This window comes from Mesoplodon bidens, assembly GCF_964165515.1.
Source record: "Mesoplodon bidens genome assembly, chromosome: 11".
Taxonomy (NCBI): Eukaryota; Metazoa; Chordata; class Mammalia; order Artiodactyla; family Ziphiidae; genus Mesoplodon; species Mesoplodon bidens.
In genome coordinates this window covers 63,830,272-63,846,613 of record NC_138167.1, presented here as the reverse complement: position 1 = coordinate 63,846,613, position 16,342 = coordinate 63,830,272, and the positions used below count along the sequence as shown (strand labels likewise).

At 49.3% G+C, this 16,342-nt stretch overlaps 1 protein-coding gene across 3 annotated transcripts in view; it reads right to left on the bottom strand.

The window, feature by feature from the left end:
* Positions 1-2,956: 2,956 nt before the first annotated feature.
* Positions 2,957-16,342, bottom strand: part of ARFGAP3 (ARF GTPase activating protein 3) — a 50,792-nt gene continuing 37,406 nt past the window's right edge. For 2 of the 3 annotated variants that reach the window (XM_081248369.1, XM_081248368.1), the window contains 4 exons: positions 11,169-11,292; positions 10,064-10,154; positions 5,255-5,376; positions 2,957-4,036 (listed from right to left, as the gene is read on the bottom strand). In XM_081248369.1, coding sequence (XP_081104495.1) covers positions 4,019-4,036; positions 5,255-5,376; positions 10,064-10,154; positions 11,169-11,292 — 355 coding nt within the window. In that variant the 3' untranslated portion in view covers positions 2,957-4,018. Of the gene's footprint in view, positions 4,037-5,059; positions 5,377-10,063; positions 10,155-11,168; positions 11,293-16,342 lie in introns of those variants that run through there. The other variant, XM_081248370.1, reaches the window with a different exon arrangement.

Sequence of the window (16,342 nt, the reverse complement as noted above, 5' to 3'; positions counted from 1 at the left end):
TGGTGTTGCTGCCACTGCGCTGTTGTTTTCAGCGAGACAAACGACCTGGGCGGGCAGAACGATAAGAACTACAAATAGAGGAAAATGGACCCGGAATGGAAGGGACGGGAGAAAGCACAGGTGCCTTTGCAAATCGATCACATGACTCAGTGCAAACAAGCGTGTCTGAGCCATGTAACCACAGAGAGCAGAGCAGTTTTCGGGTCTGGGAGGAAGGTCAGTGACCCCACATCCTGAGCACAGGAGCACCGCTGGGGAGGGCTGGGGCCTCAGGGTCTGACCCTGGGAGGTCACGGTCACCCCGAGTCCCAGTGGCAGACCCAGACCCGGACGCCGGGCTTCCCGAATCCTCTTACGCCACTGCCGCTGCCCACCGTGTGTCCTGGGAGGTTGTCACCCATCTGCTCACCTTAGCAACCTGCTTTTTGTGGCAGTGCGCCCGCCGGGCTCTTGGGGGTGTGGGCAGGGAAAGCGCTGTGAACCACCCAAAACGAGTGGTGGTGAAAGAGATGGCTGGACAATGTGCCTACAACAGGGTTTGCGGCACAGGGTTAGTGGTGCCGGTTGAGTCTGTCCAGGGTTCGAGCCCCAGGGTGTTCGAGCCCCAGCGTCCTGCCTGAGGCCCGGCCGGGCTCCTGCTTCAGCATCTCCTGTCCCGCTAGCACATCCCCCTCCGCAGGGCGGGGCTGGGGCTGGGAGGATGGAATTCCTTCCCTCAAAATGTGTTCCAGCATGGTTCTAGGCACTGGCAGAACCCGTGAGCCAGATGGACCAACAATCCTGTCCTCCGGGCGCTTGTGTTCTACCGGTGCTGGGAAGACACAATCAACAAACAGGACGAGGGAGGGAACTGCGGGAAAAGGCGAAAGGAGAGCAGGACTGGGGCATCCGAAGTGTCGGGGGAGGGCTGCAATTTCTAGAAGGGAGATCGGGGTCACTGAGAAGGAAGAAGACCTGAGGGTGGGGCCTTAGGTGGGAGGAGGGGCACGCTGGCCAGCACCCAGGAGGCCAGCCCAGTGGAGGGGCCGGAGGGGCCCGGCACAGTGGAGGTCTTGGGGAGGCGCTGACAGCTGGAAGGGGCCAGCGAGGAGACCGTGGGGTCCCAAGGTGGCGTCGCACGATTTGGGGGAGAGTCACATTGGAGCCAGGTGTTCAGGCTGAGCGTCCAGAGGCGAGAAGGACACGGGTGTACTGAAGCCTCAAACTGCCTGTAAGCAAGTGGGAGGGGGGAGTCTGGCCGGAGTCCTGGCGTCCGTCTGAGGCCTTCAGGTCGGCTCTGCTCGGGCCCCCAGCGTCACCCAGGGCCCCCAGGCTCCCCCCACCTCTGGGAGTCCCATGGTCTCACTGTTGTGTTCAAGCTCACTGGGAAAGCCCCCTCCAGGCAGCACCTACATCTCCATTCACATCCATTTACCTACATTCCCAACAGCTCTTCAAGGTGATCAGAAAATGCTGCATTTTCACAGAGAGCTTGTTCTGGTAAAACATCCCCTTCCCCTTCCCCTTTCCCTCCCTTTGCTTTTCCCAATTTCACAGAAATTCCTGGCCCTCACTGGCTTTGCTCTCAAGAACAAAAGCATAATCGATGTCTTTTTCAAAGCACCACTGCTTAACCCTTACATTTACAGCCCAACCTCGGCCAGTTTCCTTCAGGTCCTTGGACTCTGTCATATCACCATTTACTTCCTCTTTTAAATAATTAATTAATTAATTACTGTTTGGCTGCGTTGGGTCTTCGTTGCTGCGCGCGGGCCTTCTCTAGTTGTGGTGAGCGGGGTCTACTCTTCGTTGCGGTGCGCGGGCTGCTCATTGCGGTGGCGTCTCTTGTTGTGGAGCACGGGCTCTAGGCACACGGGCTTCAGGAGTTGCAGCACGCAGGCTCAGTAGTTGTGGCGCACGGGCTTAGTTGCTCCGTGGCATGTGGGATCTTCCCGGACCAGGGCTCGAACCCGTGTCCCATGGATTGGCAGGCAGATTCTTAACCGCTGCGCCACCAGGGAAGCCCACCATTTTCTTTTTTAATCAATAGATCCCAAATGTGATTTGTTAGAGCAATTATTAACTAACATCTTTACTATTTGAAGCACTCACGCAAATTGATTACGAAACAAAACACCATGGGGCGAGTAGTGCTGTGAGGTGGGGCGAGCCCACCCAGATGGGGCTCCTGCCAGCCCCGGCCCTGCAGTCCAGAGGCCCTCTGTGTGAAGAAGTTCAATGATGGAGAAAAGCAAGGCCACATTCAGAGTCGGGGGAGGACCTTTCACTGAGTCTCACTCGCTCCCTCCGTAAAATGGGAACATAACCTGCTCGGAGGTTTTCCTGCAGGTGGACTGAGCCCAGGCCCCAGCCTGGAGCAGGGCTAACTCAGTGTGGGAGCGTCTCATGGACACTGCTATGGATGGAATTGTGTCCCCCTAAAGTTCAACATGCCTGCATTTGGAGATGGGGCCTTTAAGGAGGTAATTAAGGTTAAAGGGGCCCAGAGCCCACAGGACTGTGCCCTTATAATAAGGGGGAGGGACAACAGAGGGACCTCTGGCTCTCTCCGAGGAAAGGCCGGGTGAGACACAGAAGAGAAGGCAGCTGTCTGCAAGGCAGGGAAAGAGTCCTTTCCAAAACCACCCTGACCCTGCACTTTTCGCCTCCAGGACTGTGAGAAAGTACATTCCACCGTTTAGGCTGTCTGGGCTGTGGCACCTTGTTAGAGCAGCGTTTTGGGCCTAAAAGACGCCACTCTGCACACCCTCACTTCCAACAAGGGCTCCCGCCCTGCTCCGGCGCTATGGACAACATCCCAGTTCAGGACAGCTGCACCTCAGGCCTCACACACACACTAAAAACAGATCCATCTGGAATTACGTGCTAATCAAGTACGCACCAATGTTACACCATGAGCTCTGATTTATGATTCATTAGGAAAGCTTTCGTTAAAAAAAAAAAGTAGGCAACACGATCTGCCGCAACTGTTTATTATATTTAGAAGTCTACAAATTTGAGCTTTTAAGAAAAATTCACAAAATATTCAGTTGAAACCACATTTCTGGTTCATCAAATTTCAAATATATTTTAATGTGCTGAACAATATATTCTAATGCTGTCTAAAACACAGCCAAATTATTTTTCTTTTATTCATTTGTACACATTCTGTAATTTTTTGAAAACCAAGATTAAGATAAAAGATGTTAAGAAAACTACCCAATTACAATCGCTATTTTACCATGTACTGGAATATTTTCTGTGGGTGTGTCTTCTTACCGTATTCATTTTTACTTCTGTACACTATATCAATTTATAAATGCACTTAGGGAGTTCTCATCTTACATTTCTCATAAATTCAAACAGCAACGCCTTGTCAAAAAATTAATTTGCTTGGCAGTGCAGAAGCTTAGGCTGTTAAAAGCACTCACTGAAAATTATTTTTAAATTTGTTGATCATCCAAAATAAACAATTTCAAAGGGACAGACGTCTTTAAACAGTATTTTGAAATCACCTTAATATGTGGAAATATAAATGAAGCAATCTGTCAAATTAGACACCAGCCATTTTTGGTCTTTTGTTTTTATTTTTTGTTCCCTTTTTAATGAAATATATGTCGTGAATTTTGTTTCTCCAGGCCTTCCTCGTATCAGCTGATGCTGGTAACCCTTAGCCCATGAGCCTCACAGCACTGAGACACCCCCGCCCCCAAGGAGAGGTGGAGGAGCCCTTGTTTCCAGACCCCCAGCTGTTGGAACCAAAGAGTCCAAGAAAATAAAGCAGGGGTGTGCAACGGATATGCCAGAAGGAAGGTGTGTGCAGGAAGTCACGCAAAACAGAAATCGCAGGGAAGCTTCTACTACATCAAAAATAACAATTTCTCAAAAGAAATATTAAAAATCAGTGATGTATGTATACCCTGTGAAAAAGTAGCAAAACAATCCACAAAACTGGCTGGTCTTCACTGCAGTCTGTGATGTGGTCACCAGTTCATTTAAAGAGGAATTTCTCCAGGAAATACATATCGCAACGTCAGTATTAAGAACCATAGCGATCCTACAGAAAGAACCAACACGGAAGTTTACGACTATCAGCATCAGTTCCTCTTCTCAGCATCACCAAAAGGGGTGCCGCAGTGACGGGAACCTGCACCCGAGGAAGGGGGAACTGGGAGCTCCTGGCGCCCGCGCTGCCACCCCTGGGCTGTGGGAAGGACGGTGAGGGGTGCAGGGCCCCATGGTGCACCCTCCAGGGGGCAGGTGTGATGGGGGGACAGAGGAACCCTGAAATTCTGGCTCAGCTGAGTGATCTTGCAGGAGCACCTTAACCTCTCTGTGCCTCTGTTTTTCAATCCATAAACTGGGGATGATCACCTATAAAAAATAGGGATGTCACCTCCGTGGAAGGACTGATGTGGGCTCGGCTGACCTAAGGGACGTGAAAGAGCTCTGCAAATTCTAACCAAAGGTTGTGTCACCAACAGCAGGAGCCCCAGGGCCGAGGAACTCTCCACAGTGGGGGCACCTCCCCAACCCGGGAGCCCCCTTCAGAGGCAGCAGAGTCCACGTCGATTAGGTCCTACTCCCTACAGCCATGTTTTACTTTAATAATAGCGTCCTAAAATAACGTGACGTAAGCAAGAAGGTTCACCAAATAGCTTTCGTATAATCAGAGCCAGCCTTAAAGCGTTATACATGAGCATGTTCCACCCTTGCCTCCTTTAAAAGATTGAAATACAATCTAAATACCCAACTCGGGGAATATTTAAATAAATTACATCTATTTTCACTCAACAGAATGTGGTTTCTGAATTTTAACTACATGGAAGTGCCTATAACAAAACATCATGAAGAAAGAAGAGGATGCAAAACCACAGACACAATATAATCCTTTAAAAATGTTAAACAGGTATGCACAGAAATCTAGAATTAAAATAGAATAAACCAAAATATTAACGGGAGCCTGCCGTGTGAGGTGGGATTATGGGTAATTTTTTATTTTCTTCTTAATATTTCTGTTTCAATATAGGAAAAAAGTAGGTCATGATCATGACAATTCCTGTAACAATTCCTCTAGAGTCATAAATTAGAAAATTTAAACAAATATGAAATTATAATTTCTGGTTTTCATGATGTCCTGGGTTACACTGTAGCAAACATATAAATCAATAATATAAAAGCTGATTTTCCAGCATTTGAAGAGTGGTCTGAATCTCATTTTCAAAATTATGAACCCACCATCAAACTCAGTTAACGTCATCCCCGTTTCACTAACCTGAATCGAAGTCATGACTCCGTTAGCAAAGACGGAGAGCTTTCCAGCAACGGATCTCACTCCCTGCTTAAACTGGGCCATGTCGGGGGCTGTGGGCAGCATGCTCGTGAGGTTGTAGTTTCCTGCACACAGAGCAGACACTGGCTCGTCACTACTGCAGGGATGGCACAGCCAGTGCCCAGGGACCCGATGGCTTTGGAGAACTCGGCCCCCCTCCCCTCCAGCTGCCCATAAGCAGCAGCTGTGATTAAGGGAAAGAGAGCCTGCGGTGGGTTTCAGCGCCAGCCCTACCACGAAGCAGCTGCAAGACCCCACGGTGAGAGAAGATGCAGCACTAGGTCTTAGGACCACCAGGGGTTCAAATACTGGCACTGCCCCTTCCAAGCTGTGTGCCTTTGGAGAGGTTCCTTTCCCTCTCTGGGCCCGTTTCCTCCAGGCACTTAACACAAGACCTGACAGAGAAGTACTCAGTAAATGGCAGATGGGCGGACATCTGTGGGTTTTTCGGACTCAGCATCCCTTCCCCCTTTTGGTAAAAGCCCGCCTCCCTTCCTCTGCGGGAGGTCTCTCCCCCAGCCCCCTAAACCACGCGTGGGCACGTGACCCAGACCTAGCCAATCAGAGCCTTCCTGGATTCCCGCATTCTCAAGGGAGGGGAGCCGTTTGCTTGCTCTGGGGTGACTGGTGGGGACGAGGCGAGGCGCCGCTGCAGCTGTCTGTGACTAGGACTGCCCCCTCCCACTCCTTCCTCAGGGAGGGAAGGAGGAAGCCTCTGGCAGTGCGGGAGGAGGCTCACCCCAGGAGGAAAGGCAGATGGGTGGGTGAGGCTGTCTGCCGACTCAGCAGGGCCAAGCGCACTGCCAGCGCTCCCAGGGAGGGGCCGACCCCTCACCCTCACCGAGGCCGCTGTCGGCTGGGTTTCTGTTGCTGAAGTTTTGGTTGTCCCAACACAGACAGCACCATATTGCACACAGGTGAAGCGCATCAGAGTTGTCACACATAAAGGGGTCCCTAGAGCTGACAGATGGGCTTTTGTGGCGCACTTTTGTCGCACAGCTGTGATAAGGTGCCGGAGGGGCTCTGAGACTTTGTGAGAGAACGCAAACCCTGCAGAGCCTCCAGGGAGCCAGCCCAGCTGCCCCTCGGCTCCGCAGGTCACTCTACCCCCGCCTGCCCCTTAAGCAGCAGCAGAAGCCAGGTCCCTTTCCAAGAACCAAATAGGAGGCACGCATTTGCCCTCCAGCACGGACGCCACCCAGGAGAGACAGTGTGTCTTCCCACAGCGCCGTCCCGTGCCCAGCACTCGGGGAGGGCCCACAGGTGCGGCTGCTTCTCCTCTCTGCCTCTGGGTGACATTTTAGAGTCTTGTAGCCCTTTGCCAATGACAGAGCGACAGCCCAGCCCAGTGACGGGACTTGGGTTCAAAGCCCAGCACAGTGGTGCTACCAGCCGGTAAGATGAATCTGAGAGGAAATGAAGAGCTAGTGTGACATCCTGAGTGCAAAGGGCCAGAGTCACAGCTGCTCCATGGCGTGGCGAGGTCCGGAGTGGCGAGGGAGCTGTGCCCCAGAGGTCAGCGGAGGTGACCTCAGCAGGAGCGCCTCCACTCACAAGCTTCCAACTCGAGAAACGTTGAAAGAGGAGAGCACAGCTGAGGCAGGAAGTTTAACGTGGAACCAAAGCGCTGCGGTGGCTGCTCCACTCGGGCGCACAGACGCCCCTTCTTTTTGCTCAGGTTGACAAGACTCCGGTTTGTGTAACAGCCTGGTTGGCGACAGCACTGCACAGCTGTGACGTATGGCAAATATGTACAGCAAATCACCAAACAAAACCGCCCGACAGATGACTGAAGCCAGTGCTTTGGAGGCCGACAGGCCCAAAGAGGCCAGGCTCCTGGACCCCGGGCCAGAGCCAGGAGGAAAGGAGAGAGTGGCCAAGGTGCCTCCAGGGAGCCTCGAGACCCAGGGACAATAGCAAACGCGCCAGGAGCCCCTACGACCCTGGGCAGTGCGCACCGAGCCCGGATAGAGGTGTCTGTCCGCAGCGCCCTGGGCTTCCCGGGTGGCCCTGTTCAGACTCAAATGATCAGAATCAGGTTTTGGAAAGAAATACACCTGAGGGGCAAGCTGGGTTTCCAGCTTCTTTTGTTCCGACACCGCTCTCAACAAAGAAAAAAGCCACCTCCGCTCTGTCATCTGGGTCCCTCTGAGGCAGTGCACAGCGATGGCCGTCCCCCGTCCCCCAACTGACCCTGCTCTGGAGTGACGGCAGGGATGGACACTGTGCCAGCTGTGGATGCTTACATGTGCTCCTCATCCACTCCCTCCAAGACCGTGGAAGGGAACAGCCTCGGAGCAAAGCCAGGGTTAAAGCATGCCCCCAGGAAGTATTTCACTTCACCAGGAGGCATTTCTAATTTGGAGCCATCTTCCCCTTAACCCTGAAGAAATTATAAAGGTGATCTACCCAGTGGCACTGATATTTCACGGATGGGGAAACATTTAAGATAAGGAACACAGAATACTCTCTTAAAACCAGCTTTTGCTCTTTGCTGAAATGCACTCTAAATAAAAAGTAAATATTTAATGAGAATTGTTCAGTGTGCTTGCATTTAGAGCAGTTACTAAAGGCATCTGATGAGAGATGCAGAATGAGGGTAATCGTGGTCTGAACCATCTGGGTTTGGGATGGAGGAGGGAGGGGGAGGGAGGGCAGGTGCTGCCAGCAGGACCACTGGCCACTGGGGAGGGGCTGAGGGTCCCTGGGCAGCCTTGCACCCTAGGATGGTCCTATCAGGGCTGCGAGTCCCCAGGACGGGAGCTTGTCTGGGACCTACAGAGGGCCAAAAAAATCAATGGACCTTTGTTCTCTGAAAGGGGACAGGAAGTAAACGTCATCGCTGGCTGCAACCTTCCTTCAACAATTGGAAAGTCTGCTCATTTGATCTCTGAAAGGTTTTTTTTTTTTTTTTTTCGGTACGTGGGCCTCTCACTGTTGTGGTCTCTCCCGTTGCGGAGCACAGGCTCTGGACGCGCAGGCTCAGCGGCCATGGCTCACGGGCCTAGCTGCTCCGCGGCATGTGGGATCCTCCCGGACCGGGGCACGAACCCGTGTCCCCTGCATCGGCAGGCGGACTCTCAACCACTGTGCTACCAGGTAAGCCCTGAAAGGCTTTTTAACAAATAGTAATGTTTCAGAGTGAAACTTCCAGTAACTTGAATTACAAAAACACACACGGCCAGGGATGAGTTTCAACCTGTTAGGTTCTCTGGACTGCCCTGCCGCTGTGCCAGGGTGCCCATGAGGCAGCCCAGCACTGACCCACGGTGGGTGGAGGCGGGACCCTGGGAGCCCTCCACAGGAGCCGAGCACCCCTCTGCCAGGGGTGGCCGCACAAGGAAGTGCCCTGACAAGAGGCCAGGGCACCGAAAGTTCGCATATAAGAACACAAGTCCTTGAGCCACACCTGCCCCAACCCAGGCCCAGTGCAGGAAACGGCCAGTCAGAAAGCAGCTCCTCCTGCTGGAGGCCAGAGGGTGGCCTAGGACGCTCCCTGCCCAGGGGCCGCGCACGGGGCCTGCGTTCCGCAGGTCTCTGGTCCACCCACCTGGCTAGAACCCTCCTCTCACTGCAGCACAGCAGCCTGGCAGCGCCCGCTTCACCCCGGGGGCCACGGTGGCTCTTGAAACACCCCCAAACCCCAACACGGAAGGCCCCAGGCATTCGGGTCTCCCCCATGACCTTCTCGGTTGAAGCTGTTTCTCTCTGGACTCAGAAAACAGTTGTTCTCTGTGGCTGCAAGGCCCAGCGGCTGCCCACGTGGGGTCCCTCCATGCCCACGCCCAGCTCCTCCAGGGTTGGAGACGAGGGGTGCAGGTGGTCCCGGGCCTTGAAGGCCTTGGAGGTTCCCCCCAGCTTGGGTGCTCCTGCTGACGAGTGGGCTCCTGAAATGACCTCAGAGGACCCTGCTCCTTGAATGTTGGCCGTGGCACAAGGGGGACACATGGCCCTCCCCTTACCCCCGAGGCCTGACTCAGGGCTGACTGGGACTGGAACACGGCTTTCCTACGGCTCAGGGTCAGAGGGACAAGCAGAGAGGCGCTTGGTTCTGGACGCCCGTGACGGGCCTGTGTGCCGAGGCTTACTCCCTGGGGGAGCCCAGACATCTCATCGGGGTCTAGACCCTCCTCTCCACCTGCCTGGCTCCAAAGCCCCATTCTGTCTCCCCTGGGAGGCGGAGGCTGGTGGACTCACCTGTTCTATCTGCTCTGACTACCCCTGGGGTCCGGGAGGGGCCTGGGAGAGCCTGACATGTGCCAGACCCCGAGGTGACACTTTACATAAAGGACCTCATTTCAGCCTCAGTACAAACTGGTGAGGTAGGTATGGATATTACCCACCCATTTTACAGAGGAGGAGACCGAGGCTAAAGGTGACCTGAAATCCCCCAGGTCTCACAGTTAGGGAGTGGGTCCCATCACATGGGAGCCCAGGGCTGTCCCCTCCAAGGCTGTGACACCACATGAGCCAGACACCAGGTTCACACCATGCTCGGCACCCCACCGCCCGTGATGACAGTTCAGGGAGACGACATGCCGGGTAACTTTGGGGACGTCGCTTAAATTCCATGACATGCAAAGCCTGGAATAACAACTTCTGCTCTGCGTGACTTACAGAGGCCATAGGAGCATCAAAGAATAGCTGCTAACAATCCTGGTAAAGTAAAAAGTCCTATCCAGAGAAAACGTGTTCATGCCGCAGCCACGGCGGAGACCAGCCTCGTTACCCGCCGGCCCTTCCCCGCGTTACCTGCCGTCTGCTTCCTCTGCTCATCAAACAGGTCAGCAGAGCTGATGGAGGAACTTGCCGAAAGCCTCTCCAGCCGAGCCCTGGTTTCATACTAGAGAAGAGCAGGAGAAAAGAAACATTAGGCTCCAAAAACCACGAGCAGTTTTGCAGAAAGAATCACTGAGGAGCCATCACGGCCGGGCTGGGGGCCGGCATGACGCTCACGTCCTGCAGGTCACAAGCAGACAGATGAACGCACAATGCCACGGCCAACAGCGGTCAGTGGAGGGGGACCCAGAGGGAGAGCGACAGGGACAGCTCTGTCAGGTGCTGCTCTCACCCAGCTGCCAGGAAAGGCCAGTCCAAGAAGCTCTCTCCCCATAGCCTTATGTTATTTCCTAACTGAACTTGAATGTTGTCAACTTTAAAACAAGGTAGATTTTAGTGGGTGGAGAATAGCCAAGTGGCAACACTAAATACACTCAAAATGCTAGTGGAATTTCTACTGCTACAAAATAAAATCGGTACACTTTAGGAAATAATTCTTCTCTGTATCGAGCAAGAAGCCTAGTAATAACACGTATCTCTAAGAGTTTTGCGTAAGCACATTAGTGCTTCACAATTAAAAGGAAAGCTTTAAGCTCCCCATTTCCATTTGAGTCTTACTGCTTAGCCAGACTCCACTAAGATAAGCTCATTAACATTTCTGAGAAAAGAGGCAATGATCTCTTTTCTGAAAATAAATATACCTACCCTCGAGAATCTATCTATATACTTCATTTGACTATGGTTAAAAAATTGCTAAGTAAATTACAGGTGTATCAAAAATCTCCTGAAATTTACTCAAAAGATATCGAATGGATGGCTATTCAAAACACTGAGAAAGGAATAAGAGAAATATGAGACACTGTCCCTACCTTCCAATCACTCCTCTAGCTGGAACGGCAAAGTGGGGCGATTAGTCAGAAAGACCTGGGTTCGAGTCCTGCTCCAGCACTCTAGGGACAGGAGTCCCTTGCAGCCTGACTCCATCTCACTCAGCATCCAGCACCTCCTCCCACACCTCCCGTGGCCCTGCTGGCTTCCTGCTCTGTGGGGACCACACAGAAACTCCCTGGGCACTTACATCAGCTTTGGCTTGTCTTCCAAAGTACATATCTGAGGAAATGGCTTTGACGTTGCCAAACTTCTTCTGGGCCTCATCTGTATTTTCAACTGGCTCGTAGTCTGGCTTGCGGCGAGCAGTAGGTCTGCAGTTAGCAACAGCCAAAACAGGAATGACATCAGTAAGGTGGTGCACTAGGAGTTTTCTACCATCACCCCTTAGAGAACACTGGTCTTGACCATTGCCCACAGATGAGAATGCCTTTGTGGGAGTCCAGGAGTCTAGCAGAGAGGGTCCAGCACTCTGCCGGAGCAAAAAATCCAAGCCTGGATGCATTAAAGAGGGTAAGAGGAATAGTTTCACTGGGCCCATGTCACTCCTCCTCCAAGGCAGCACAGCTCAGTGCCAAGAGAGATCCACGGGGCCTGCAATTTCTCCCATGGGGGAAGGTGAGAGGGTGGTGAGCGGGTGCCTGGTCTCCCCAGCTGTGTGGGACATTGCCATGTGTGCCTCTTTCTTTCTCATCCCACCCAGGATACTGAGGTGACCAACACAGCTTAGGGGCTGGGGGAGGCTGGAAGCAGAGCAGCCAGGGCTCAGAACTCATCAAAGCCGTGTGGATTCCACTAACCACTTCCCGAACTCCACAAGGAGGCCTGCTCACAAACCACTGCATACACTTTGCCTGGGGAGCCCCCAACTGGCCCTCCAATGCTCTGCATGCCTCACCCATGCACCTTTGGCCCCACAGCTGGCTCCCTGCACATGCCCCTGCGGATGGTGAGGGCAGGCCTTTGCAGACAGCAAGTGAGCATGGGCAGAAAGTCAGCCCAACTCTGTGGGATTCACAGAAAGCACACAAACTTGAGCATTTCAGGGTACCACCCTAGGGAAAGCAAGCAGGAGGCTCTCAGCACCTGGCCCTGCTTTGTGGGACTGAGAGAAGACATACCATCCTAAGACATCACCCCCCAAAAGGAATAAGAAGTGTGGAGTGAGTGCATCCATAGAAAAGGTCTGAGGAAGCCTCAGCGTCTCTAGCAGGGCTGACTATTGAAGGTATTTCTCACCCAAAGCCAGGCACTAAAGACTGGAGGAGGTGATTGCTCCTTCAAATGCAAAGACAGCAACACAAGACTCCAAGGGACATGAAAAACCAAGGAAACATGATACCACAAAGGGAAACAATAATTTTCCAGTAACTGATCCCAAAGAATTGCCTGACAAAGAATTCAGAATAATTGTTTTAAGGAAGCTCATCAACCTACAAGAACACAGACAACTCAATAAAATCAGGGAAATAATACACAGATAAAATGAGAAGTTCAACATAGAGATAGAAATCATAACCGCTTCCCATCGCTCGCATTACCGTCTGAGCTCCGCCTCCTGTCAGATCAGCGGCCGCATTAGATTCTCATAGGAGCGCGACCCCAGTAGGTTCAAACCAGAACTGCACGTGGGAGGGATCTAGGTTGTGCGCTCCTTATGAGAACCTAATGCCTGATGATCTGAGAGGGAGCTGAGGCGGTGAGGCTAGCGCTGGGGAGCGGCTGCAAATACACGTTATCATTAGCAGAGAGGTGTGACTGCACAGAGACCATAATAAATCAACTGCTTATAGACTCATATCAAAACCCTATCAGTGGGGACTTCCCTGGTGGTACAGTGGTTGAGGGTCCGCCTGCCAGTGCAGGGGACACTGGTTCGAGCCCTGGTCTGGGAGGATCCCGTGTGCCGTGGAGCATCTGGGCCCATGCACCACAACTGCTGAGCCTGCACTCTGGAGCCCACGGGTCACAGCTACTGAGGCCCACGTACTTGGAGCCCATACTCTGCAACAAGAGAGGCTGCTGCGCTGAGAGGCCCGTGCACTGCAGCGAAGAGTGGCCCTGCTCGCCGCAATTGGAAGAGGGCTGGCCCGCGGCAGTGAAGACCCAACGCAGCCAAAAATAAAAAATAAATAAGTAAATAGGTAAAATAAATAAATTTAAAAAACAAAACAAAACAAAACCTATCAGTGAGTGGCAAGTGAAAACAAGCTCAGGGCTCCCACTGATTCTGCATTACGGTGAGTTGTATAATTATTTCATTATATATTATAATGTAATAATAATAGGAATAAAGTACACAATAAATGTAATACGCTTGAATCATCCTGAAACCACCCACCCCCCTCAATCCCAGTCCGTGGAAAAATTGTCTTCCACGAAACCGGTCCCTGGTGCCAAAAAGGTTGTGGACTGCTGAAGCAGAAGAAAGAATCTGTGAACTCGAAGACAACCCATTTGAAATTATCCAGTCAGAAGAGAAAAAAGAAATAAAGAAAAAGAAAAAGAGTGAAGAAGCCTATGTGAATTATGGGACACCATCAAGAACACAATTCATGCATTGTGGGAGTCCCAGGAAGAGAAGAGAGGAAGAAAGGGGCAGAAAGCTTATTTAAAGAAATAATCTCTAAAAACTCTCCAAATCTGGAGAGAGATACGGACATCCAGATACATGGAGCTCAGAAGTCCCCAAACAGATTCAACCCAAAGAAATCTTCACCAAGAAATGTATAATAAAACTGTCTAAAATCAAAGACAAAGAGAGAATTTGATATCAGCAAGAGAAAGAAACTCATTCTATAAAATGGAAGCCCTGTGAGGCTATAAGCATATTTCTCTGCAGAAATCCTGAAGGCCAGAATATAGTGGGATGATATATTCAAAGTGCTGGAAAAACAAAAACAAAAACAACTGTCAGCCACCAGACTTGTCCTACAAGAAATGCTAGAAGGAGTTCTTCAAGCTAAAATAAAAGGATGCTAATTAGTAACGTGAAAACATATGAAAGTATAAAACTCACTGGTGAAGGTAAGCATATAGCCAAATTCAGAACACTCGCATACTGTAATAGTGGTGTGTAAATCACTTAACTCTAGTATAAAGGTTAAAAGACAAAAGTGGTAAAAATAACGATAGCTACAATAATTTATTAGTGGATACACAATATAAAAAGATATAAATTATGTCATGAAAAACATAAAATGTAGGGAAGGAGAGTAAAAGAGTAGAGATTTTGTATGCAATCTAAGCTAAATTGTTATCAGCTTAAAATATAAAATAGACTGCTATAACTATAAGATGTTTTATGTAAGCCTCATGGTAATCACAAAGCAAAAACCTATAGTAGAAACACAAAAGAAAAAGAGAAAGGAATCAAAACATACCACTATGGAAAATCATCAAATCACAAAGGAAGACAGCAAGAGAGGAAGCAACGAATAGAAGAACTACAAAAACAGCCAAGAAACAGTTAATGAGATGGCAATAGTACATCCTTAACTATCAACAATTACTTCAAATGCAAACAGGTTAAATTCTCCAATCAAAAGACACAGAGTGTCTGAATGGATTAAAAAAAAACAAAAACAAGATACAACTATATACTGCCTGTAAGAGACTCACTTCAGCTTTAGGGACACACATAGGCTGAAAGTAAAGAGATGGAAAAAGCTATTCCACATAAATGGAAACCAAAAGAGAGCAGGGAGAGCCATACTTATAACAGACAAAACCAACCTTAAGTCACACACTGTAACGAGAGACAAAGGTCATTATAGAATGATTAAAGGGTTAATTCATCAGGAGGAAATAACAATTGCAAATATTTATGCACCCAACACAGGAACGCTTAAATATAGTAAGCAAATATTAACAGATCTGAAGGGAGAAATAGACAGTACTGCAATAATAATAGGGGACTTTAATACCCCACTTTCAACGATGGACAGATCATCCAGACAGAAAATCAATAAGGAAAACTGGACTTGAACCAAATGGAACAAAAGACATATTCAGGACATTCCATCCTATAGCAGCAGAACACACATTCTCAAGCACACACAGAACATTCTCCAGGATAAATCACAGGCTAAGTCACAAACAAAGCTGAATGATATTTAGGTCTTAACAAATTTAAGAAGGTTGAAATCACATTAAGTATCTTTTCCAACCACAATAGTATGAAAGTAGAAATCAATAACAGGAGGAAAAGTAAAAAATCCACCAATAGGTGGAAATTAAACAGCACACTCCTGAACAACCAATGGGTCAATGAAGAAATCAAAAGGGAAATTAAAGGATATCTTAAAACACAATCTTCAACAAAGGAGCCAAGAATATACAATGGAGAAAAGACAGTCTCTTCAGCAAGTGGTGTTGGGAAAGCTGGATGCTGTAAATCAATGGAGTAGAACATTCCCTCACACCATACACAAAAATAAACTCAAAACGGCTTAAAGATTTAAATATAAGACATGACACCGAAAAACTCCTAGAAGAGAACATAGGCAAAACATTCTCTGACATAAATTGTACCAATGTTTTCTTAGGTCAGTCTCCCAAGGCAAAAGAAATAAAAGCGAAAGTAAACAAATGGGACCTAATCAAACTTATAAGCTTTTGCACAGTAAAGGAAACCATAAACAAAATGAAAAGACAACCTACAGAATGGGAGAAAATATTTACAAGTGATGCGACCAACAAGGGCTTAATTTCCAAAATATACAAAACAGCTCCTACAGCTCGATATCAAAAAAACCCACAAACAACCCAATCAAAAAATGGCCAGAAATAGACATTTATCCAAAGAAGACATACAGATGGCCAACAGGCACATCAACAGATGCTCAACATCACTAATCACTAGAGAAATGCAAATCAAAACTATAATGAGGTATCACCTCACACTAGTCAGAATGGCCATCACCAAAAAGTCTACAAATAATAATTGCTGGAGAGGGTGTAGAGAAAAAGGAACCCTCCTTCACTGTTGATGGGAATGTAAGTTGGTGCAGCCACTATGGAGAACAGTATGGAGGTTCCTTAAAAAACTAAAAATAGAGCTACCATATGATCCAGCAATCCTACTCCTGGGCATATATACAGAAAAGGCAGAAACTCTAATTCTAAAAGATACATGCACCCCAGTGTTCATAGCAGCACTATTTACAATAGCAAAGACATGGAAGCAACCTAAATGTTCATCGACAGATGAATGGATAAAGAAGATGTGGTTTATATGTATGCAATGGAATACTACTCATCCATAAAAAAGAATGAAATAATGCCATCTGCAGCAACATGGATGGACCTGGAGATTATCATACTAAGTGAAGAAAGTCAGACAGAGAAAGACAAATTGCATAT